At 50.1% G+C, this 25,724-nt stretch overlaps 1 protein-coding gene across 2 annotated transcripts in view; it reads right to left on the bottom strand.

The window, feature by feature from the left end:
* The window catches only part of SDK1 (sidekick cell adhesion molecule 1), a 955,689-nt gene that overhangs the window by 174,763 nt on the left and 755,202 nt on the right, over positions 1–25,724 (bottom strand). For both annotated transcript variants that reach the window (XM_084763891.1, XM_084763892.1), the window contains exons 18-19: positions 6,754–6,869; positions 3,554–3,746 (exon numbers count right to left, since the gene is read on the bottom strand). In XM_084763891.1, coding sequence (XP_084620017.1) covers positions 3,554–3,746; positions 6,754–6,869 — 309 coding nt within the window. The remainder of the gene's footprint in view (positions 1–3,553; positions 3,747–6,753; positions 6,870–25,724) is intronic.

The following is a 25,724-nucleotide window of genomic DNA, read 5'->3' on the forward strand; positions in this document are numbered from 1 at the left end:
TGGGTGCGATACTTTGCCAGCTCCACGCAGACACACAGGGAGGCGAGAAAAGTGGACAGAGGACATTTCAGACACAGCTTCCGTCTTTACCTCTCATCTAATCCAGTAGACTAATCTACCTGGTTGGACCTGGAAATCAATTGCTTAGCAAACTGTCACTTCCTTAGAATCCTTCATTAAAGGGATGGGTGCAACGACTCCATAGTAGAATAACATGCCTGGAGTCCCCTGTGAGAAAATGTGAGTGTGGCTCAGTGGTAGAGCCCCTGCCTAGAATCCCCCAGTGAGGGGCTCGGGTGTGGCTCAGTGGTAGAGCCCCTGCCTAGATTTCTCCAGTGAGGGGCTGGGGTGTGGCTCAGTGGTAGAGCACCTGCCTAGAATCCCCCAGTGAGGGGCTTGGGTGTGGCTCAGTGGTAGAGCCCCTGCCTAGATTTCTCCAGTGAGGGGCTGGGGTGTGGCTCAGTGGTAGAGCACCTGCCTAGAATCCCCCAGTGAGGGGCTGGGGTGTGGCTCAGTGGTAGAGCACCTGCCTAGAATCCCCCAGTGAGGGGCTTGGGTGTGGCTCAGTGGTAGAGCACCTGCCTAGAATCCCCCAGTGAAGGGCTGGGGTGAGGCTCAGTGGTAGAGCACCTGCCTAGAACCCCCAGTGAGGGGCTGGGGTGTGGCTCAGTGGTAGAGCCCCTGCCTAGGATCCCACAGTGAAGGGTATTAGAATCTTCCAGTAACAGGAGCCAGGAGTCTGGCTTTTATGGCACCATGGACCCTGTGGGGCAGTCAGAAATAAAGCCTAGGGCCAAGGGCAGTGCCTGCTCGACTGACCCAGAAGTCTACTTCCTGAACATTTCCCACCCAAGGGAATTTTCAGGAGCAAGAGAAAGTGCCAGCAAAAGGTCTGCACCATCACATCCTGCCTAAGAGGAAAAGTAAGTGTTTGGAGAGGACAATCTACTGTTCGGTGGGTCTCTCAGCTGAGGCCCTGCTCTGTCTAGGAGGGGAGTTCCCCCCCCCCCCCCGTTCCAGGCCCCTTGCAAACCTGCTGGGAACAATCTCACTCATTTGGGCTGCAGGAGTGGTGGGCACAGGCCCCTTTCTGCCTCCCAGCAGCCTTGCTACACAAGCAGCAGCCAGTACCTCCCTCGCTCCCTCCTGGAACCATGACAAAGCCCTAATACAACTTATGAATTTTAAAACAGGTACAGCCTTGGAAGCCGCACTCATGGGGCTGAGATCAGCAAAGCCTTCACAGGGGGCTGAAACACTGACAAATGCCACTTCTCTGGGGCGGAAGATGCTACAATAGGGTGGTTGTCAGGACCGTGTCATCCTCCCCGAACCACCGGCTTCCAGAAAGACATGCTGACGGGTTTTTGAAGCGGCTTGTTCTTCTGCGATCGATGTGGTAGTTGAGAAGGGCTTTCTGCTCCTTTTATATTCCCAGTGTTTCTGCTTCCTGGATCCCTGCCCAACTGCGCTGTCCTCTAACTCTGCTAATGTCTAACTTGCAATTTATACTCTTTTCCTTCATGCTGTGACCCTCCCCCCAGCATGTTCGCGGTTTCGCCGGGGCTCTGCAGAAGGCCTGCCGCGACACAGCAGAGGTTCTTTGCTGGGGTGCAAGCCCCCAGAGCCAACTGCAACCCCACCCTCGATGCCACCTTCATGAGGAGGGTGCTCCTTCCTCCTGAGCAGGACAAATAGGCCTCTTGCCTATTCTGAATGGTGGCTCAGGAGCAGGGGAGATGGTTCAGTTGAAGGTCTGAGTTGTTTTTCTATTTTATTATATTCCTTCCTGGTTTTCTAATTTCGTGTATATGTGTGGCTGTATGCATGTTTGCCTGCCTGCTTGCATGTGTGGGGCCACCATCCATGTGCACAGGTGTGAATGTGTGTGTATGAATATTTGTGTGTGTGTGTGTGTGTGTGTGTGTGCATGTAGACACTTGGGGGTGACGCTGAGAATCATTCTTAATACTCTAGCCTATTCACTGAGGCAGGCCTCTCAGCCAAAGCCAGAGCTTGCCCACATGGCTCGTCTTGCTATCTGGCTTGATCTGGGAATCTCTGTCTCTGTCTTCTGAGGCTGAAGTCAGAGCAAGTCTCTACACAGCCTGTACACTCACCCAACATTTATGTGGGTTCTGGGGATTCCTGCTCATATCCTCACACTTGCTTGGCAACTGCTTTAACCTTAGATCTGAGTTCTAGCCGCAGAATTTACTTTTAAAAAAAGGCTGGGTGTCCTGCAGTACATTTATCATCCCAGTTCAGGGGTGGAGAGAGAGAGATCCCAGGGCTCAGTGCTCAGCCAGCCTAGCCTGGTGGAAACTCCGGGTTCATTAAGAGAATCAGTTTTTTAAAAATTGAGATGATAGGGTGGGCATGGTAGTGCACGCCTTTAATCCCAGCACTCGGGAGGCAGAGGGAGGCGGACTGCTGTGAGTTCGAGGCCAGCCTGGTCTACAAAGTGAGTCTAGGACAGCCAAGGATACACAGAGAAACCCTGTCTAGAAACAACAACAACAACAAAAAAAAAAAAAGAAAAAAGAAAAGAAAAAAAGAAATTATTGAGAAAGTTACTGTATCTCTACACACACACACACACACACACACACACACACACACACACACAAACACACACACACACACACACACACACACACACACTCATATCATATAGAGACAGTGAGTTTCAAAATAATATACAAGTGTTATAAGTGTGTTATGCTAAAGCATGGATCTCAAGTAACTTTGTTGACCATTGTTTTTCCGCTTGACATTATGTCTTGAACAGTTTTCCCTCCATTTTTTTGAGCTCCAAAGTTTGAGTTTTTAAAATAACGATAAGATATTTGTTGTATGACCATTTCATTTCTTCCCCAACGGTCCCCATTTGGGACATCTAATGCTTCCATTAGTTTTGTTTGTTGTCGTTTTTAGAAATGATTTTGCTCTGTAGCCCAGGCTAGCCCCAAAAGCACAGTCCTTCTGCCTAGCCTCCCGAGTGCTAGGATGAGCGTATGTCACTGTGCCCATCTAGGCATCCTCTTGCATATGGTCTTGGTGTGTGCCTGTGGTTACTCCCCCAGGTACCTTCACCCCACCCTGTCCTTGTCACATCAGTTAGTTGCCTTAGAGCAGAGCAGGGTCTGGGGAAGTGACTGGGTGGAGGTAACACAAAAGCTAGCCAAAGGCAGAGATGAAAGAATGGGTGGGGAGGCATGGCTGGCAGCTAGGCAAAAAAGTGAGGGGATCAGAATTAAAGATCTGAATGACAGTCAAGCCCAGCAAGACTGACCACAGTAGCGTCACTTCCTCCATGGTTGCCCCACAGAGCCCCTGCCTTTGGATAAGGCCCCTCCTACATTCCACGGCTCACCTGCCATTTTGCCATTTCAGGTTTACACTGGCTGGGATGACCACCTCTGCAAGAGCACCGAGCTACGGGGCTTCCCGGAGCCTTCTGCACTGCAACCCAGTACAGGAAGTGATGTGACTACCTCTTGACAAGAGGCCCTGAGAGGATGGGCTCAAACACACGCAGAGGGACACTCACTGTCTTCGTGGGTCCACACAAGCTGAGGTGTGCTCGGAGGCCCATCCCCCGGGGTGGTGAAGCACAGGACGGATGTGAAGTAGGCTGTGAACTTCTTCAAGTTTGTTATGTAGCCGTGGTGGATTCCGTGGAAGTCGGGAGCAATAGTGACCACAGTGACAGTCTCGGGAGCATCTGCTGGCCATGCTAGAAGCTGGTAGGGAAAGGGTTTAAAAAAGACCGCTTTAAACTGAATTTCTTTACCTATATCAAAATGATATTTTACAATTAGTATGTCTTTAAAGAAAGCATAATTACAATTCAATGGCTCACCGCCCCTCCCCCGCTTTTTTATATTTGGGAATAAAACCCAGAGATTTATACACATTATGCAAGCACTCTACTTCTAATCCACACCCCAGCCCCTCACTGGGGGATTCTAGGCAGGTGTTCTACCACTGAGCCACACCCCAGCCCCTCACTGGGGGATTCTAGGCAGGGGCTCTACCACTGAGCCACACCCCAGCCTCTCACTAGAGGATTCTAGGCAGGTGCTCTACCACTGAGCCACACCCCAGCCCCTCACTGGGGGATTCTAGGCAGGGGCTCTACCACTGAGCCACACCCCAGCCCCTCACTGGGGGATTCTAGGCAGGGGCTCTACCACTGAGCCACACCCCAGCCCCTCACTGGGGGATTCTAGGCAGGGGCTCTACCACTGAGCCACACCCCAGCCCCTCACTGGGAGATTCTAGGCAGGTGCTCTACCACTGAGCCACACCCCAGCCCCTCACTGGGAGATTCTAGGCAGGTGCTCTACCACTGAGCCACACCCCAGCCCCTCACTGGGGGATTCTAGGCAGGGGCTCTACCACTGAGCCACACCCCAGCCCCTCACTGGGGGATTCTAGGCAGGGGCTCTACCACTGAGTCACACCCCAGCCCCTCACTGGGGGATTCTAGGCAGGGGCTCTACCACTGACCTATCTCCCTGCCTACTTTTTACATTTTTAAATCCTAAGTTTCCCAGGCTGGCCTTGAACTTGTGGTTCTCCAGCTTCAGCCTCCGCAGCCGAGACAGTAAGGCCTGGCTATAAATCCTATTATATCTTATAATCTCACTTCAAAAAGCAGTTGGGTTTAAATATGTCTTACATATTTTTGTACATTCATACACATAGCTTTCTATGTATGAATAGAACAAATGGCTGCTTAACTCTCCATTACTGCACATGGATTTTTTTTTTTCAAACAGTGAGGGGTAAAGTTGACATCATCTGTTAATTCAGCTAATTGGCTTGAGGAGATAAACACAAATACCCTCCAGATAGACATCTACATGGACTCAAAATATTTCAATAGGAACAATCCTAGTGATTTATAATTGATGTTATATTGGTTTCCTAGAGTGGATTTTAGGAGATAGGTTAGGATTTGAAATAAAGGGCAGACACACAGGCCAGGAATCTGCCATAATTGCTCAATAGCTTGGCTAGCGTGTGGGAGACCTGGGTTCTACCACAGCACTACAGAAACCCAACATGGTGGCATGTGCTTGTAGTCCCAGGACTAAGGAGGTGAACACTGGAGATAAAAGAGTTCACATACTGAGTTTGAAGGCAGCCTGGGCTACAGGAAACGCTGTCTTAAAAACAAGACAAGAAACAGCGTATATGCACGTGTGCCTTCGTGTGTGTGTGCGTGCGTGCGTGCATGTGTGTATGTGTGCAAGTGAGTGTTTGTGTGTGTGTGTGTTTGCGTGCATGCATGTGTGTATGTGTGTGAGTGAGTGTTTGTGTGTGCATGTGTGTGTGTGTGTGTATGTGTGTGTGTAAAACTGCATGGTGCAGGAAAAGCTGCTTTCTGCTTTGGCAAGGCTAGAGGCGTGAGTGAGTGAGTTTTGGTCTCCTGACACCATGCATCTCCAGGACTGATTCATTCTGAAAGCCAGCAGGCAGCAGGACACCGTGCATCTGTGCCGATCAAACTAACAAGGCAGCCATCAGAGGCACGCAGTGTCCTCGCCACTCAGACCTGGCAGCAGAGTCAGGAGTGATGGAGTTTTGGATTGATCAGTACAATTTCCCTTTAAAAAAAAAAAAAAAAAAGCATCTGCCTTCAGATGCCTCTGTGGAGGAAGCCGAGGCAGCTGAAGTGTTTGAGGGAGCTGAACCCAAATGGAAAAGAAAAATGAACCAAGTGCCAAGAATGACAACCTTTGACTCCCTGAGACTCCTGCTGAGGGGTTAGTGGACCTACTTTTGCACAATGAACTCAGACTCCTACGCCCAACTAGGAGAGGTTTATGTAGAGGAAAGAAACTCTGCTTCTAGGATGAGCATCCCGGCCCAGGTTACCCAGCACCAGAAATTCTGCTCCTTACTTTAGTTTGCGCGGGCGGGCACCCTGGACTGCTCTCTGGTTCCCATTCTTTAAACAGAACTATGCCCAAAGCGGAGAGAAAAATGGTCTCCTTGCTGGACAAGGGTCTCCCTCCCATGAGTCCCTGCCCTTGAGTCTGAGGACTGCCCAGAGAATCCTGTTCCTGGAAGGAGAGGATGGGCCTGCTGACTCCAACCATCCCACATAGATCTCTCGTGTGTGTGTGTGTGTGTGTGTGTGTGTGTGTGTGTGTGTGTGTGATGAATGTGTGCACATGTATGTGCAAGGGTGGATGTATATGTGTGCCCACGGGTGTCCATGCATGTGAAGGCTGGAGGCAGTCTTTCTCAATCACTCTCCATCTTAGATTTTGAGACAGTGTCTCTCACTGAACTTGGAGCTTACCGATTCGAGTAGGCAGGCTGGCCAGCCAGCCCCCGGGGATCTCCTGACCCTGCTTCCCCAATGCTGGGATTACAGGTGTGCACTGCCACGAGCGGATCTTTTCATCTTATAGGTTCTGAGGGGCCACCCTAGTCCTCGTGCCTGTATTGTAAGTGCTTTCCTGCCTGGGCCATCTCCCAGCCTTCCCTGGCATCCATTAACCTGACTAGAGCCCATTCTCCTGTACCCTCTTACCCACTGATCATTCAAATCTCTCCTGGGACAACAGGTAAGACAGGGTAAATCGTGGCCCCACCACGGTTGTGGTGCCCCTCATTTGATGCCCTGGATTTTCCTCGATGACGACACAGGAAGGGCAGAACCCATTGTGTAATGCGATCAACACTGCCCACGAGTGGAGTGCCGCCTGGAGGCTTCAAACCCGGGCCAGGTACCTTGTATCCCTGGTTGATGCCGTTGATGAACTGCTGGGGTGGCGGGTTCCACAGGAAGTGCACGGTGGTGGAATTCACAGCCTCTGCCTGCACGTTCTGTGGGGGTGCAGTAGGCACTGTTCCCATAAGGAGGTGGAAGGCGCAGCCACAAATGGCGGCGGAGGCCCCATGGGGAGAAAGACAAAAAAGAAATCTTAGTGCCACTCAGCAATCGGGGAGAAGAAGGGAAGGGAGGTGAATGCCTCCCAAGCTAATCCTTGTGTAGCCAGGAAGGCAAATCGGTCCATCTCTCATGTTCTGTGGGAGAGTTGCTTCCTTAAGGCAGAGGCAGGAGATGCTCTAGAGCAGTGGCCAGTCCCACAGATGGGCCTTTCCTACAGTCATGAGACGGACGCCACGCTACACCTTTCCCTAGTGTTTCCTCAGCCATCTCTATTGCCACCTCAAGTCTTCACAGGCAAGGCAGGGTCGCATGTAGAATGGCTTCCACTTGCTACTAGGTTCCAGAAGCTCCTCTTTCCGCTTCCAGTTAGTTTTTAAAAAAAAAATATTTAATGAATTTATTTATATTACATCTCAATTGTTATCCCATCCCTTGTATCTTCCCATTCCTCCCTCCCTCCCACTTTCCCCTTACTCCCTTCCCCTTATGACTGTGACTGAGGGGGACCTTTCCCCCCTGTATATGCTTATAGGGGAACACACTGGCACAGGAGACAACTTCCTGAACAGAACACCTTCAAGTTAGTTTTTAACGGTTCCCTTGACACAACCTGGCAAGAGGGAAACTCGACCGAAGAACCACCTAGATTAGATTGGTCTGTGGGGAACTGTCCTGACTGATGACTGCTGTGGGAGGGGGGAGGGCCCAGCCCACCGTGGGCAGCGCCACGCCTAGGCAAGTGACCCTGGGTTTTATATGATAAGAAACCTGGCTGAGCATGAGCTGGTGAGCAACGCTTCTCGGTGGGCTTTGCCTCCAGTCACGCCCTGAATTGCTTCTTCCCTCGGTGACGAACAGACTGCGACCCGGAAGTAAGCCACGTAACCCTTTTCCTTGTCTAAGCTACTCTATGTCAGGGTGTTTGTCATAGCAACAGAAAGGAAACTAGAATCTTCTCTCTCTCTCTCTCTCTCTCTCTCTCTCTCTCTCTCTCTCTCTCTCTCTCTCTGTGTGTGTGTGTGTGTGTGTGTGTGTGAATGTGTGTCTGCATGTGGCTGCACACGGGTGTGCCAACTTCAGGCGTTGTTCCTCTGGTCCTATCCACATTTTAAAAACAGATTTACTGCCGGGCGTGGTGGCGCACGCCTTTAATCCCAGCACTCGGGAGGCAGAGGCAGGTGGATCGCTGTGAGTTCGAGGCCAGCCTGGTCTACAAAGCAAGTCCAGGACAGACAAGGCTATACAGAGAAACTCTGTCTCAAAAAAAAAAAAAAAACCAGATTTATTTATTTCTACTTTATGTATATGGGTGTTTTGCCTGTGTGCCATGTATGTGCCATGTGTGTGCCTGGTGCCCAGAGAGGGCAGAGGGGGTATTGGAGTCACTGGTACCTGAGTTGTGGATGGTTCTGCGCTCCCATATGGATGCTGGGAACTGAACCCAGGTCTTCTGCAAGGGTGACAGGTGCTCTTAGCCACTGAGCCACAGCTGCAGCCTCTTCTATTCTGTGTTGCTGTTGTTTGATACAATTCCTAGATATGATTACTTTAGGGGACCTGGTGCTTCCCAATTATACTAAGTGAGCTGGTCAGTGAGCCGCACAGATCTACCTGTCTGTCTCCCCAACACTGGGATTATAAGCAGGCACCACCATGTCTGGCTTTTAAAAAGTGGGTTCTGGGGGTCACACTCAGGTCTTTGTGCTTTTTAAGGCAAGCACTTTACAGAATGAGCTACTGTCCCAGCTGCCCAAGAAACCCAGAGGAGGGTTGGGCTTATCTGGCTTTACCTCCGGGCCACAGTTTGCCACTGTGGGAAGTAACTCAGGCCGGGACTGCAGGCAAAGGCCACAGAAGAAATAGTGCTCACTGGCTTGTTCATTGGCTTAAAACCATTGCATTCTGTGAGGTCAGCAGCTGTGCCCCACCACACCCTTTCCCAGGATGCCCTGCCTCACCACAGTCAGAAACAATAGTGCCTACCGACCATGGACTGCGACTGCTCAGCCTAAATAAATTGATATGTCTTTATTTGGGAGGCACCATGGGAGTACCTCAGTGATTATACGGAGCTTGGAGGATAACTTGTGGAAGCCAGGGCTCTCCCTCAGCAGTACTCTGGGACTGTCAGGCTTGGTGACAGGTGTGTGTACGCGAGGCGCCATCTTTCAGTGGCCTTGAATTTATTTATTTTAGTCAGATTTTTGTATATTGTATTTTGTCAGGAAGACAGCAAGAACAAAACGGAGTGACACGTTCTGGAAGCTTTTGCGGGGGGGGGGGCAGTGAGGGGAGTTGACTTTTGGAAGAAAGGCAGACCTTGGCAGGAAGGTGAGCCTGAAGAATGGTACTCCTGGCTGAGGGGTGCAGGGGTGTGGGGGTGGGGTGGGGGTAGGGGCTGGGGGTGGGGAGGCACGGTGTGAACTGAGAAGGTGGACAGGCCCCCTTCACAGGAACACACATGCCCAACACAGTGGCTGGTCTTACATATGGTGGGCCTTGGAGACAGGAAAGCTTGCTGGGAAAGGTCAGTGCCCTTCTAAGCAGGGCTGCTCCAACTCGCCAGACTGTGAGTCCTCTCAGGGCAGGAAGGACAGCCCCTGGCTCTTTAGGAACTTGTTTCCACAGTGAACAAAGCACAGAAACCTAAAGGATTCTTAGGCTTCAGGTAAAGAAAAAGACACAAAGCCCAGAGTGGTGACGTGGTCCTGTTAACAATGGCAGCCTAGAGCTGGCGCTGCGGTTCAGTGGGCAGCACACCGTTTAGTATGCGGGAAGGAAGCCCTGGCTCCCACCTGTGGTATCACATAAGCTGGGTGAGGTGACACGGGAAGGAGAGGCAGGAGGATCATCCACAGCTACATCCACACCTGCATCCACAGCTGCATCCACAGCTACATCCACAGCTGCATCCACAGCTACATCCACACCTGCATCCACAGCTGCATCCACAGTTACATCCACAGCTGCATCTACAGCTACATCCACAGCTGCATCCACAGCTACATCCACAGCTACATCTACAGCTACATCCACAGCTGCATCCACAGCTACATCCACAGCTACATCTACAGCTACATCCACAGCTGCATCCACAGTTACATCCACAGCTACATCTACAGCTACATCCACAGCTGCATCCACAGTTACATCCACAGCTACATCTACAGCTACATCCACAGCTGCATCCACAGTTACATCCACAGCTACATAGTAGTCCGGGTTAGATAAGACCCATCTCAGACAAACAACAAACAAAAATACCTTCACTCCCACGGGTCTTCTTCATCATCTCGTCTCATACAGAGATGGAAGAACTGAGAATCTATCACGTCGTCTCTCAGGTGACTTCCAGTCACCCCCATGACCATGGCCTCCCCAGGTATCTTCCCTCCACACATTGCAGGGAAACTGCCCCACTTTCCCTTTCAGTACCACACGAACCTTGAGCATTAAAAATAGTCCCGAGGACAGCTGCGTCTGGGATGTGGAACGTTGGAGGGAGACTCAGACATCGGAGTCTCCCAGAAAAGGAAAGCCTGACAAACAATAGAATTATGACTTCTCTGTAGCTCACAGAGACCTGAAGAGGAAACAGGAGGAGAAGAAAGGGAGAGGAAGGGGGAGGGGAGGGAAGAGGAGAGGGGAGGAGGGAAGGGGAGAGGAGAGGAGGGAAGGGATGGAAAGAGAGAAGAGGGAGGAGGAAGGAATGGGAGTGGGGAAGAGAGGGGTGAGGAAGGGGAAAGGGTGGTGAGGGAGGGAGTGGCCAGTGTGCAGCTGGGCTAGGACATTTACTAAGGCAACCGAAGGCTGACTCTGCGGGGGCTTCAAGGATGCTGCCCATCCAGAGGAGGAACGCCGTAAGACTTGCTGGTGTTTCCGGAAGAATCCCATCGGGCATTGGAGGAATAATTAAACAATTCTCAGTCGTTATCCAGGAACCAGATAAATAAGTAAACAACATTGCAGATGAGAACAGAGGCCCACAGACAGCCACCTCTCATGAACGTAAGTTCAAAACACCACCGAGAAATTACTGAAAAGATCAAATTCAGCGATATACAACGATGGCGGTGTAGCCTTATCTCGTGGGATTCGTGCAATAAACGCAACAGTGGTCCAATAGCTGACGATCAATTACAGCAGAGCACCAAACCAACAGAATGAAGCAAACCCAATCTTAATAGGGTTAGGAAAAGCATTTGATGAATTTTAAGATCTAATCATGATTAAAAAAAAAAAACCCACACCTCTCCACTGAGTAGGAATTTAAAAGAATTTGGTAAATGTGATAAAGGGCATCTATAACGTGCCTGCGGCTGCGATCTCATTTGAGATGAGTGCTTGAAAGATGTCACTGAGATCAAGGATGAGGGAGGATGGAAGGCGTCCTGTGCGGCTTTTCTATTCGGCAAGTCCAGACCAGTGAAGACAAGAAAAAAGGAGGAGGGAAACTGACAGGGAGGCTTCCTACCTGTAGGCGATATGACTGTCTGCACAGAGAACCCTCATCAACTCCAGGAAAGGTTCAAGAACCAAGAGAGGCTGGCAAGACTGCAGGCTGCAAGGTCAAAAGCTCAAAAATCAATTCTCTGTCTAAACACAAGCCGTAAATAATTGGGAATTGAAATTTAAAAATTAGTTCCATTTAGGGAGCTGGGAAATGGCTCATTTTGGTAACATGCTTGCTGTACAAGCATGAGAGTCCAGAACTCCTGCATCCCCATTAAGAAGGTGGGGCATCTCTGGGCATCCTTATCCAGCCAGCCTCATGAGCCAGTGAACTGCAGGCTGGCCAGCGAGAGACCCTGTCTCAAACACACAAAGTAGACTGTATGCTGTGGAATGGTTCCTAAGGTTGACCTTTGGCCTCTACACATATGTACACAAACATGTGACACCCCCACGCTCACAATCCCATTTAAAGTAGCAATGAAAACATGAAGTAGATAGAAGCCTGGAAATGCGTTAGATCTGAAAGTTACAAAGCCACTTACATACACGCTCTAAGTAAACAGTATGGGAGAATCAGAGGGGTGACCGTACAGGCAAGGGAAATATTCTCCAAAGTGGTCCACACTTTAGCATGAGCCCAGCAAACGCACAGCCAGATACTCTCTATAAACTAGAAACAAACGTGGTTTTCAATTTACAGGGAAGAACAAAGGAGGTAGAATAGCCAAAAGAATTTTGAAGGAAAAAAAAAAAGAAAGAAAGAAAAGAAAACTAGATAAACTTTACTACATAATTAAAGGTGGTCGGAATCTTTGGTAACTAAAACAAGTGACACTGGGAAACAGAAGAATATAATGTCCAAGCCATAGAGAGAAATCTAGAAACGAGTCACACAGGTACCAACTGGCGTTCAGAACAGCACGCAGGATTCTGCAAAACCTGGACGCTCCTATCAAAGTAGAAAGAGGACTTCCAGATGTACCTCATGCAGGAGGATTATGCATGGCTTCAGAGCAAACATGTCACTATCAAACCTCTAGAGCAGATAACTGTGTCACCGGACCAGGTGACAACATGTGGGGATGGTTCTCCAAAGTTCTCCTGTGAGATGAGTCAGAAATGAAGCCACACAAGGCTGTGTGCAGGGTGCATGGCAGCTTGAGTTGCCTCCCAACTACAACTCCACTGGTGGAGGGGGCGACAAGTCGGGGGGGGGCTGCACCCCTAGGGTGACAGTTACTACTGATTATCAGGTGGACAGGATCTACCGTCACCTGGGAAAGGCGCCTCTGGGGACGTCTGTGAGAGAGTTCCTAGACTGGGTTAACTGATGTGGGACGGCCCAACCCCAGTGTGGGCAGCACCGTCCCAGGGGTGCTGGGCTGGATAAAAAAAGAGAAAGCAAGCCAAGCAACAGCATTCACCGCTCTCTGCTTCCTGTCTATGCATGCAATGTGAGCAGCTGCCTCCCGCGCCTCCCGCCATGCCTCCCCCACCATGATGGACTGTGCATCCTCAAACTGTGAGCCAAAATCAACCCTTCCTCTTTTAAGTTGCTTTTCTCAGTGTATTTTTTTTTTAAATCACAGCAACAGGAGGACAACTAATGCATATGGGATGATAGACTGTCAGGGAACAAAGGGAACCATCTGCCTTCACACATGAACATGTGTGACAGCCCCCTCCCTCAGTACATTGTACTGTAATCCCAGCACTTGGGAGCGGGAGGTAGGAGAGTCAGGAGTTCAAGGCAAGACTCAGCTGCACAGTAAGGCTGCACAGGACCCTGTCTCCAAACAAACAATTCACATGCACTGCACTGCTGGGAAAGGAGCTAGTTCTAAAGGCGCCATACTGAATTCCTTCTTCTACTTGGTCGGTCCATCAGAAGTAAACTGGGAGACGAGTGGATGCTAAGGATGGAGACAGTTGGAGGTCTGAATGCAAAGGCGTTAAAGGTATCAATAAGCCTTCAATGAAAACACTAAGAAAAGAGACTGTGTGGGTGTGTAGTGTATGTGTGGTGTGTATATGGGTGTGTGATGTGCATGTCTCTGTATATGTGTGGTATGTATGTCTGTGTGTGGTGTGCATGTGTATGGGTGTGTGTGTGTGTGCGTGCGTGTGTGTGTGTGTGTGTGTGTGTGTGTGTGTGTGTGTGTATGTGTGTGTGAATGCATGTGAACATGCAAGGGTAAAACCTCAGGTGTTGTTCCTCAGGTGTTGTGTTTTTAGACAGGGTATCCATGGCGTGGGGTAACCAACCGGGCAGGCTCTGCTGGCTGGTCCCTAAGCACCAGAGAACCATCTATCCCTGTGTCCTCGGATCTTGGATTCCAAGCAGAGGCCGCCAAGCCTAGTTGAGTCTTTCAGTTATCATAGGTTCTGGAGTCTTGAACTCAGGTCCTTAGGCTTGCACAGCAGCTGAGTCATCTCCCGTGCCCCCTCCTGCCAGAGAAGGGATTCATGTCCATGGTGCTGACGGGAATGGGGGACGTCCCTCCTGGGAGTCTGGGGGGCCATGTGTGAAGTTCACAGACCCTGTGTTGGAGAAGCCACATATGGGTGCTGTAGGGACAGTCCCTAGGGAGCTTTCCTTGCCACTGCCAGCCACTGCCACTTCTGGCTGCCACCAAACTGAAAAAAATGACACTTTTTCTAATACTAGAAACCTGTTGGTTCTTGACCCAGAAACATCAACATCAAGGCACACAACACAGTGGCTAGTGCTTCAGACTTCTCCGCTTGGTGCTGGTCTGTATGCAGCAGCAACAAGAAGCAGGATAATGTGCGGGGTAGGGGTTGGGGGGAGGAGCAGGGGGGCGGGGGATGGCTCAGTGGTTTGCCTCACGGTGCTGTGCAAATGTGAGGACTGGCTTGGATTCTAAGCGTCCACATCAATGCAAGGCGTGGTTCTCCTGTATCCCAGCCTTGGAAGGCAGAGTCATGGGATCCTCAGAGCAAACAGGCTAGTCCTATCGGTCAGCTCTGGGCTTGATTGAGAGGCCCTGCCTCAGTGAGTAAGGTGGAAGAGTGATGGGGGACGATTGCAAACATCAACCTTGGGCCTCTGTGTGCAAGTAAAAATATGCACACATATGCAACACACATACACACACACACACACGATGAAAACAAAACACAGATAAAACAAAGTCAGTGTGTGTTGAAAGAAAAAAGAGGGGGAAGGAGGAAGAAGAAAAGGGTGAAGAAAGAAGAGTCAGGGGCAGGTTTTCTTGCAACCTTCTGGTATTTTCCTCTGGGGTCCCCCAAAAGCTCATGCATAAAGGGTCTCTTTGGGATGCATTTATTTCTGCCAGGTTGGTAACACTACGAGAAGGAGAGGGCCCTCGAGGCTGTTCCTGGACTTTCACTCTCCCTTCCCTTTCTTATCCTGCCTCTCCCTTCCTTCCTTCCTTCCTTCCTTCCTTCCTTCCTTCCTTCCTTCCTCCCTTCCTTCCATAAGGAGGTAAACAGCTCTGCCCCCATCACACACTCCGCACCACCGTGTTCTGCCTCACTGTGACCCAGGAACACCAGGGTCAAGCTAGCATGGGCTGAAGCCACGAGCCAAAGCAACCTTTCCCCATCTAGGCTGGTTTTTCCCAGTGTTCTGGCACAGCGACGGACAGCGGACTCTCTCAGGTCCGTTATCCATGGCAGTCTGGGTGACTCAGCTCCCACGTTCTGTCAGCCCCAGTTACTGCCTGTGCAGTTCCGGCATGCTCCCCTGCCTCATGATCACCTCTCTGAGGTAAGGCAAGGGGCAGGTGGTTCCACAACACACATTTCACATCATTTAAGTCAAGAGCCATGTCCTGAAGTTTCAAAATGGGGTTTGCATCCTCACTTCCATCCCTGTCCAGTGCCTCTCTAAGCCTCAGGCAAAGCTCAGAGCACCAAACATTAGGGATGACTTCACCTGGTTGAGCAAACAAATAAGCCGCTTCCTGTCTGCGAAGGTTAGTCTTTACTGTCAAGTTGACTGCATCTGGGATGAACTGAGAAACATGCCCCTGATGGGTCTGTATTTCCTTGAAGAATTTACAAGATGAAGGAAGATCCTTCCCCCAGGACAGATACTTTCCAGGGGGGTTACCCAGACCTAAACACACGCGAGGGAAAGGCTGCTGCTTTTTGCCTGCCTGCCTTTGCCTTTTGCTGGTGAGTGCATCTGCACTGTGGCTGCCTCCACCGATGCGCTAGCCAACCTTTGAAGACATTAGAACTCAGTGTCTTTGTCCTTCCAATGGGGACTAGGGACCATTTGTTCTCCAGGACTCCTCTAGGCCTTCGGAGGCAGGTAGGACTTCTGAACCTTCAGCTTCATGGGCTGAGCAGCGACTGGGTTCTCAGCCTCTTCAGCATGCACAGCGCCACTGTTGGACCACCAGCCTGTATCTAATAAATGCCCTTTGTGATACACATTCATTCTGAGGGTTCTGCTCCTCTAGAGGACCCTCACACACAGACCTTGCTTCTTCGCTACACAAACTCTTGAGTCATAGTCAAATCAGAAAGAGAATCAAGCAATTCTTTCACCCGAACTACCAAATCAAGTAATTCTTTCACTCTGGAGCCATAGCATCCTACACGCTTGCCTCTCTATCTCCAGTTGGATGGACACCTGTTGTCACCAGGACTTTATTGAAACATTCCCCATTCTTCTCAGGCCTCTTGTGTTCCCAGCTCCTTGGCTTCCCTTTCTCCTTAATTACTGTCATTAGCAATGACTCATATATTTGAGGACAATAGAACCAAAAATTCCCTCAGGAGAGGCAAGGAAAGAGCTGTAGCCAATAAGTCCTTCCCGGCAGTGCTTTCAAATGGAAGAACGGCCATGGCAGGAGAGGTCTTCATCAAGGTGATGACTTCACCATGACACGTCTGGAGAAAAGACAGGCGTCAGCCCATAGCCCCTGAAGAGTGAGGGCCACAGCCTGGGTTCTGTAGAGCTGGCTTCCAGCCTAGGCTCCTCCCAGACTTCCTGTTGGAAGCTGCCACTTCCTGCTGCTCAGAATGAGGCCTCTGAGGACATTTTCTCCCCACCGAAGTTCTGTACTCCCACGGACAACCTCCTGCAGAGAATACACTGGTCATGGTGGTGCACGCCTGTAATCCCAGCACTCGGGAGGGGAAGGCGAGAGGATCAAGGCCAGCCTGGGCAACACAACCCATCTCAGAAGAAATTTACAAGGTACTGCAGAAAGGCAAAGCGACGTATGAGCTGAGAAAGCTGCGTCTAAGGAGTTACGCTGGGATGCTGAGCAGGGTTGCGGGGAGCCCCCGGATGAGAACTTAGGGTGGAGTGACAGGTGTTAGGTTCTTTTCTACTTTATGCCGCAAAGAGGGGTTGGAGTGTCTGGTCACACAGTGGCACACACCTTTAACCCAGCACTTGGGAGGGAGGTGGAGCTCTGTGAGTTCAAGGTCAGCCTGCTCTATGCCAGGATAGCATTTCACTAAATAATTGTGCCTCTGCCCAGGCCTGGGTCTGTTGTCAGTGCTAAATTGCACACAGCCGACACCCCTGTGTGCACCACCATGGCCAGTGTATCCTCTGCTCTACATCCTAAAGGTTTTCTTTTTCTCTTGTTAGACAGAAACCTGTTGGCCCCACTCTTGTCTCCTGGGCACTCTTTCCAACTCTCAAAGCCTCTAGCCTGGGGCTGCCGAGCCAGGCCTTTTCTCACATGCACTGCTGCTCTGAGCCCCTCTGAGGAACAGGGTTTTCTCACCATCCCTCTGGCCAGTCACCACGAGCTCACTTCCACACCCCATCGGGCATCATTGAACCAGCATACTGACCAGCTGATCAGCAACCGAGTCCCTTTTGAAGGGAAGTCGAGGTCAAGGTCAGAGGTACCCTTAGGTCGACAACACCCAGGTCCTTTGATGGACTTGTGGGATGCTGTCCTCTGAGCACAACGACCATGGCATCTTTACCAGAGTAGCTCTTGGTGTTCCCTGGCAGAGGATGGGACCGGGAGGGTATTACCCCTCATCTGAGATTCCAGCTACTCCCTCCTACAGCCCCTCCCAGCTCTACACAACTTGGCCCTGCTGCACATGGCCTTGGGTGATGGGAGGTGCTATAATAAAGTGTAGAAGGGTAACTGAAGGCCGCAGGGCACCCCAATTATGACATTATGGGGAAGTTGTCACCAACAGTGGGGTGAGAGTTTCGAGTGGCATGGCTGTTTTGAGGCCCTCCAGTGGGTGTGCAAGTGATTCCTCACCCAACCAACCCATCATTCCCCAAGCTAGACTAGGGTGGTCGGGTTGTTGTTGTTGTTTGCATGGTATATGGGGTAGGTAGGTGCTGGTCCCTGCTTCATAAGGAAGAGGCCACAGGATAGTGACTGTGATGCAGGCAGGTCTCTCTCCCCATCCCCAGCAACACCATCACACCTAACTGTGGCATTTCAAGTTACTCCCGCTACACTGCACTTGCCCGTTTCCATGATCAAACTAACGGAGTAACTTATTTTTGACTTCTGACTCTGGGGTGGGATTGAGGACCCCTCAGCTGCGACCCTCACAACCATCAGATTGTCTCCACTTCCTCCGAGTCGCCAACCAAAGATGGATGCTGGAAGTTGCGCGGAAGGCAGCCTCCAAGTGTTGACCGTGGAGCCAGTGGCTCTTAGGATGTTGAGATCGTTCAACACGGGGGTTCATCTAAATACTTGCTACCCAACCTCCATCCCATCTTACCCACGGGGTGCTTGTAGATGACTTAGTGAGTGAATGAATTGGATGAAATTCAAGAACCAGAAGGAATGTGGGCCTTGGATCTATCAATGTAGCGGCTTTGCCCATGAAGGAGGCAGGCTGATAGGACAGTGTGGATGCTTGAAGGGGGCTCTTCCTCAGGAGTCTCTGGCATTTGAAAGCTTGGTCCCCGCAGGTGGCTATTTAGGGCGGATTAGGAGCTGTGGTCTGGCTGAAGGAAGTATGTGGGCTTAGCGGTTTCAAAAGGCTCATGGTCCATTTTCGGTCAGCTCTCTCTGCTCCCTGTTTGTGGGCTGAGATGTGGACTTCCCCAGCACCACACCTGCCTGCCTCCTGCCACGCTACCTGCCTTGATGGTGATGACTGTCTGTCCCTCGGGAGCCATAAGCTCAAACACACCCTTCCTTCTATACATTGTCCTGTTCATGATGTTTTATCACAGCGATAGAGTAGCTGCTAAGATGCTAGGATGACACTCACTCTGAACGACACACACGGGGTTCTGGATCCTTTAGGCTGCTTTCTTCTTGGAGAAACCCAAAGTCTGCCCTCTACCATATGCCCAGAGCCTAGCATTGGCTTTGTTTAATGTGCTCTCTGGAGTGTGTGTGTGTGTGTGTGTGTGTGTGTGTGTGTGTGTGTGTGATTTCTCATCCACCCTCCATCTTGTCTTCTGAAACAAGGTCTCTCCCTGGGACCCGACCTGTCTCTCTGTGCTGGGATTACAGCTGTTATGTCCCCACAGTGGCTTTTTTTAAAAATGTGGGGTCTGGGAATCGAACTCAGGTCCTTCTGTTCACTCAGAGGGCACTTAACTGGCTGAGCTATGCCCCTAGGTTCCTCTTCTGAGCCCTTTTCACAATGTCCTCCATCCCTGGTAAGAAAGTGATGGCTTTAAACTTCTCAACAGGGAGGCGTATCAAAGCCTGGGAACAAGGATGACAGGAAGAGCCCGCTGCTTGACTTGAAAGGAGCCAGTCTGTCTTTGGTCACTTCTCCCAAAGTGCCAAAGACATAAAAGCAAATTCAGCAAGCATCCCAAATGGAAGTCTCCTCGGGACATGCGCACACGTTCCCATTCCCTGCCTCTGCCTTTCTTTCCAAAGCGGTGAGCTGTAACTTAGGAAATCCCACTACTGCAGTTTCTGGGAACAGTGGTGGCTCCTCCTGGAGGCACCGCTTCTCTGTAGTCACAGATCAGTGACTGTGTGGAGAGCTAAGGCTCCATGGCAGAGCCCCAGCCAGTCCTCCAGGGACAGAGGTTCCCCTTAGAGCTGTCAGTCAAGGCTTGTGGTTTTAGCTCCCTGCAATGACATTATTCTACTTTGGGTCTCTGGAGGAGGCGCTCAAGTTACAGTATGTACCTGAGCCAACGGAGGTGGCACAAAACACTGGTTAGGCCCCACCTCAGAGGTGCAGATACTGGGAGCTCTGGGCAGAAAATGCAGATTTAAGGAGCTCCTAGAGCAGCCAGTTCTCAACCTGTGGGTCATGACCTTTTTTTGGGGGGGGGGGGTTGAGCGGTCTTTTCACAAGGTGGCATATCAGATATCCTGCATATAAAATATTTACATTATGATTCATAACTGTAGCAAACTTACAATTATGAAATAGCAACGGAAATAATTTTATGGTTGTGGGTCACCACAACACAAGGGACTCTGTATTAAAGGGTCACAGCATTAGGAAGGTTGAGAACCACTGCCCTAGGGGGTCACAGGTCCACAGACTGTGGCACGGGGTTACTGTCTGAGGCCCCGATCCCAGGCATTTTCCACTCCCTCTCTCCCTCTTTTCTTCCTTCCACTCTTTTTGTTTCCTTCCTCCTTCTCTCTCATCTTACTTTCCACCCTTATTTGGGCCTTCCTTCCCTTTCTTCTCCCTCCTTTGTCCCACTTCCCCCCTCCTTCCCTCCATCAATTCTTATACTCTGTCTCTGGATACAACTTAACAGAGAAAACCCCCACACCTCAAGCGCTCTCCTTCCTTCCTGCCAGCTGCTCCCTGCAAGACCTTCCACAATGACACCAGGTTACACACTCCCTACAGCCCCTGTGCGTTGTTTTGTTTTCACACCTTGACCTGGCCTGTAAATCAGACAACAAATGAAGATAACTCAAAGCTCATTTGGGACATCCTCCTGTAAATGCTAGATGTCCCTAAGGATCACTTCCTCTGCATCTGTATCAGCCTACATCAGTGGAAGATGTACTATTAAAAACAATGGCCGATGCCACTTGCCCAGCATGCACAAGGCCCTAGGTTCAATGGCCAGTGCTGTGGTTTGGAGGATAATGTGTTCCATGCTCCTGGGTTGTGGAACACTTAGCCCCCAGCTGCTGCTGGTGTTTTGGGATATTGCGGAAGCTCTGGGGGATGGAGCCTCAATGGAGGGCTCACTAGGGGTGGGCTAGAGGTTTGTAGGCCACCCCACTTCCCAGTCCCTCCATTTCCTGTTCTGCTGAGATGTGAACAAACATACTCAGCCCCTGCTGCGACTACAACTGAGCGCCACTCCACTGCAACAATAGGCTGTTTCCCCTCAAACCACGAGCCTCACACAACCTTCCTAAGTCACTTCTTGGTCACAGTACTGGCACAGCATGGAAGGAAGGAAGAACGGAAGGAAGGAAGGAAGGAAGGAAGGAAGGAAGGAAGGAAAGAAAGAAAGAAGGAGGAGAGGAGGGAGGGAAGAACAAAAGGTCAGGGGAAAGAACCCTCAGGCTGGGGAGATAACTCAGTGAGTAACAGTGCTCGAAGCTTCTGCGGAGGACCCAGCATTCGTTATCAGGTGTATCACAACTGCCTAGAACTCCAGCTTTAAGGGTTCCAGTGCCGCCTTCTGGGCTCCACGGCACTGTACTCATTCACAGACCCACCCACCCATACGTGTGTGTGTGTGTGTGTGTGTGTGTGTGTGTGTGTGTGTGTTTGCGCGTGCGCGCGCACACACAATTTTTTAAAATCTCTAAAAATGAAGGAAACCTCGGATGACATGAATCTACATCACTGGGGTGCAAGATGAGTCACTTGAAATTCCAGTGACACTAAGTGGGGAACGTTGTGAGGCTCTGCGGGTGGAGGACACAGGCCTCGGGCCTCTGCAGTAGGAAGGAAGGCTGGCCTCTGCATCCTGCTTATCCCCTCCTGGGAGACCTGCCACTGAGCTTGACAATGCAGAGGAGCCCCAGGTGGTGCCGCAGCACTGGTTGAATTCACTACAGGGTGAAATTATGGCTCCTCGACCAACATGACGTTTATAATCTAACGCACCCAGTTGTATTATTAAGATAATGCTATCTCATCAGTTACAGACAGGCCATGAAATTAGAGGTACTAACAGAATAAATTGTCATCATTTCTTCCGCCTTTATCCTCAAGAGCACAGCCAATTCTCTTGGGGGAGGGGCTGTGGCATATATAATTCTTATCGTTGGTGTTTAGTTGTTTGTTTGTTTTCTGAGACAGAATCTCACGTAGCCCAGGCTAGCCTTGAACTTATGTATTAAGGATGACCTTGGATTTCTGATCCTCCTGCCTCCGTGGGCCTGGCTTATGTTATGCTGGGGATGACGCTCAGAGCTTTGCTAAGCAAGCATTCTATTGATCCTGTTATCCTTTAGGGAGCAGGAGGCTGCACAGTCAGCATTTCAGGATACGAAAGTCTCTTAGCCCAGGCTCCTGCATGGGGGCTGTGTTCTGTGAGGACTGCACTTCTGTGCTCTCTTCTGGAAGGCAGGATGTGATCTCCTCAGTATCTCTCTGGGACCATTCTGCCCAGAGACAACACCCCTCGTTCTGATGATAAGTCAAGGTAAGAGCTCATCTCAGCCACACTGCAGACAGAGGCTGGCCTGGAGCTGCCTCTGGTGGGTTTGCAATCCCATGCAAGATGGTGTGGGCATTTGCCACAACGGCATGGCCCTGTCTCCCTGGCCCTGAAAGAATCCAATTTATAATACTACGGATGGAGGTATTCATCTGACCTTAATGTGAATTCCCCTGCATCTGTTTCTCCTGGTAACCTGGCGGAATGAAATGCATATGCCTTTCAGACAGGAGACAGGAGCTCATTAAATGCAAGAATTACTAGCTGCCCGCTAGCAGGTGGATGTACATATTACAATCTATATGCCGGCTGTTATCGTTAATTCCAGGTCATTCTGGGCTACGGCTGAGCTCTTGTGTTGTTTGTTTCTTGCAGTTTCTTATACACTCGAATGTTCACACTTCATTAAACATCTCAAGCACATCACAAGGGCAGCAAATCTTTCACAAATGCTCTTGAGCATTTTTTTATAGCCTTTATAAGGAACTAACACTTTACAAGTTCTATGTATTCTATTTCTAAACGTATTTCCCCCCAATTCTCAGTGATGCAACTTCTCTGCGAGTTATCTTTCTCAGAGCTGGGAGGTGTCGCATAGGCCACTAGGGAGGAAGCTCCAGCAGTGGACCCTGTATGCTATAATACCAACCTGCCGAGCAAGATACACCCATTGGTACGACAGTGGCCTGACTCTTACTGGGAGTGGTCAACTACCCCAGTAGAACTGTTGACTTGATGAACGACCATTGTCCCTTAGTGGTGGAGACACTGGTAAGTTGCCAGGCACCAGTACATAACCCCCCCGGCCCATGTTCATACATGGGACCCTAAAAAATCCTCAGTGGATCACAAAACAAACAGGACACATCATGACAGTACAAACAGGAAGAGAATATATTGGGAAGAAGTAGTCTGGAAGGAGAGGGAGAGGGTGAGAGAGGGCAATGGGGGTGAATATGATCAAAGTATGGAAACTGTCAAAGGACATGTGATAAGATGTGAATTTGAAGAGGCACGTGGGAAGCTTCCCATCTCTGTTAGGGTTTCTATTGGTGTGACAAAACAAAACAAAACACCACAACCAAACAACAACAACAACAGCCAAAACATGACCACCAGCAACCTGAGAAGGTGAGTGTTCGCTTCGCTCACACCATAGTCCATCACCAGAGACAGTCAAGGCAGGAACTCAAGGAGGGCAGGAACCCCGAGGCAAGAACTAAAGCAGAGGCCATGGAGCAAGCTCCTTACAGCCTCGCTTCCCCTGGCTTGCCCAGTTTGTTTTCTCATGGATCTCAGCTCCCAGGGGTGGTGCTGCCTGCAATGGGCTGGCCCCTCACATATCACTCATCAGTCAAGAAAATGTCTTGTCCCCAGACTTGTCTGCAGGCCAACCCTATGGGAGTGTTTCTTGATGTAAGATTCCTTCTTCCCAGATGACTCAACCTTGCCCCAAGTTGACACACAAACTTCCTTATTACTGTTCTTGGTGTGACCCACTCTCCATACAAGCTTTGAAACACTGCACTTCTCACACACTTGCTTATTGGTACGTGTGGTACCATGTTACTGCCTTGACGGCTCTGCAACCCTGAGCAGTGCATCTTCTGGTCACACAGGGTGAAGCCTCTAGAGAGATAGCCAGCCCTCTGCTCTGGCTCCTGTGCGGGCTCTAGGAGTCTATGAGCAAGGCACTAGGGGGCTTTGCTTAGGGAAGGCAGGATGCAGGACACACATAGTCTTGGTACCAATTTCTCTTCTAGTTTGCTTTCTGTTGTAATGATGAAAGGCAACCAACCAAAAATGACCTAAGGGGAGAAAGGGTTTATTTCATCTTATACTTTCAGGTCTCACAGTTGATCAGGGAGGTAAAATAAAAATCATGCTTACTAGCTAGCATACAGGCGCATGCTCAGCTTAGCTTGATTTTACTTTTTCACGTGTATGGGTGCTTCTGTCTGTATGTGTGTCTTTGTACTGCATATAGCCAATGCCCTCAGAGCCCAAAAGAGGGCACGGGATCCACTAGGATTGGAAATACAGCTGGTTATGAACTACCATGCAGATGCTGGGAGTCTAACCTGGACCCTCTTTAAGAGCATCCAGTGCTCTTAAGCACTGAGCCATCTCTCCAACCCTCAGATAATTTTCTTATAAGAGCCCAGACCCACCTAACTAAGGATGGTGCTGCTCACAGTGAGCTCTGTCCTCCCACATCAGTCATCAATGAAAAATAGTCCCTCACAGACATGACCACAGGCCAGTGTGATCTGAGAAGCTCTTCAGTTGAGGTTCCCCCTTCCTAGGTGACTCTAAATTTGCATCAAACTGACAATAAAACCTAACCAGGACATTCTACACTTGCCAGCTTGATACACAAACATGGTCTATGTTCAACCATAATCTCCCATTTCTTGTTTGTTCCCAAGATCTCATGTTAATATCACAGTATAAAATGTAAGTTTAAAAGTCCCAGCCTCTAAAAACTCAGAGGTTTTTTAAAAGCTTAAGGTTGCTCTAAAAATACAAGATCTCTTAGCTTCGGGCTCCTGTAAAGTCAAACACAAATCACATTTCACGGCAGTGCTAAGACCTCTGTGCCCTTAAATTCTCAAGATGGAGCGAGGAGCCAGGTCAGAAGGCAGGCACGGGGTTGAAAACAGAGGCCGCCTTGGCATAGTATGGAGCAGTGTAACATAACCACCTGGGGCCTACTCGTTCGTCCCTTTTTGCTTTCCTTATGTGTCTGGTGCAGCACTTGGATTGGACGGCAGAGATACAAAAGAGACGACTCAAACACAGTCCCTTACAGAGTTCCCTGGGCTGGAAGGAAACACATCTGTAAATCATAAAACAAAGCGACAGCCACAGTGAGTCAAGGGGAGTTTACCATGCCTGTGGGGGCTCCTACTGGGAGCAGAAGGAGAAGCCACAGACTAGCTGCTCTCCTGTGAGATCAGCTGCAGGATGCCGCTGCCGGCAACTGGCACCCCCAGCACCCACTCTGTAGCCTGAGCTCTGTCTCTGTTTAGGCTCAGGGGCCCTGCTCAATTCTGCAGTTGACTTACAACTGGATATATTCACAACCCGAAGCCTGATGATCCCAAAGTCCAGTGGCAGCATCTTCTGAAAGGGACGGCAGTCAGTTGGACAGACGTCAACACTACTGAAGTTCATTGGTACGGTGCAAATGATTAGTGGATCAGGAAATCAATTCACTGGCCTCAATACACGTGGATGTGGATGTGTGTGTGTGTGTGTGTGTGTGAGAGAGAGAGAGAGAGAGAGAGAGAGAGACAGACAGAGAGAGAGAGAGAGAGAGAGAGAGAGAGAGAGAGAGAGAGAGAGAGAGAGGGTGGGTGCACATGTGCTTGTGTATAAAACACATTTCTTACTGTTCATTGCAATAAAGAATCTCCAGTGGCCACTGCACAGCCACCTGTTGTGTGAGTGTAGGCAAGAGGACATCTGTTTTCTTTTTATTTCACATACAACCTACAGAGAAAACCTGAGAGCCATTTCCACCAGGCTTGATATATGCGGAATGTAAAAAGGCACAGCGAATCCTAGTGATGGCAGAGCACTGCAGTGAAGGCCCAGTCTGGGAGGTGAGCTGAGCGACTTCTATATTTCCAGTCTTTTCCAGCATTGTCTAGCTACATGATGGGAGTGGGGGGCGGGGGGGGGGCGGAAGATGGCCATCTCTCTGAACTTCCACTTGTTTTCCTCTTTAAGAATGGAAGGCGAGTGGTCTCTGTGTCTATTAGTAGATGGTAAATGAAATCAGGC

Source organism: Acomys minous (genome assembly GCF_964271855.1).
Source record: "Acomys minous genome assembly, chromosome: 16".
Classification (NCBI taxonomy): domain Eukaryota; kingdom Metazoa; phylum Chordata; class Mammalia; order Rodentia; family Muridae; genus Acomys; species Acomys minous.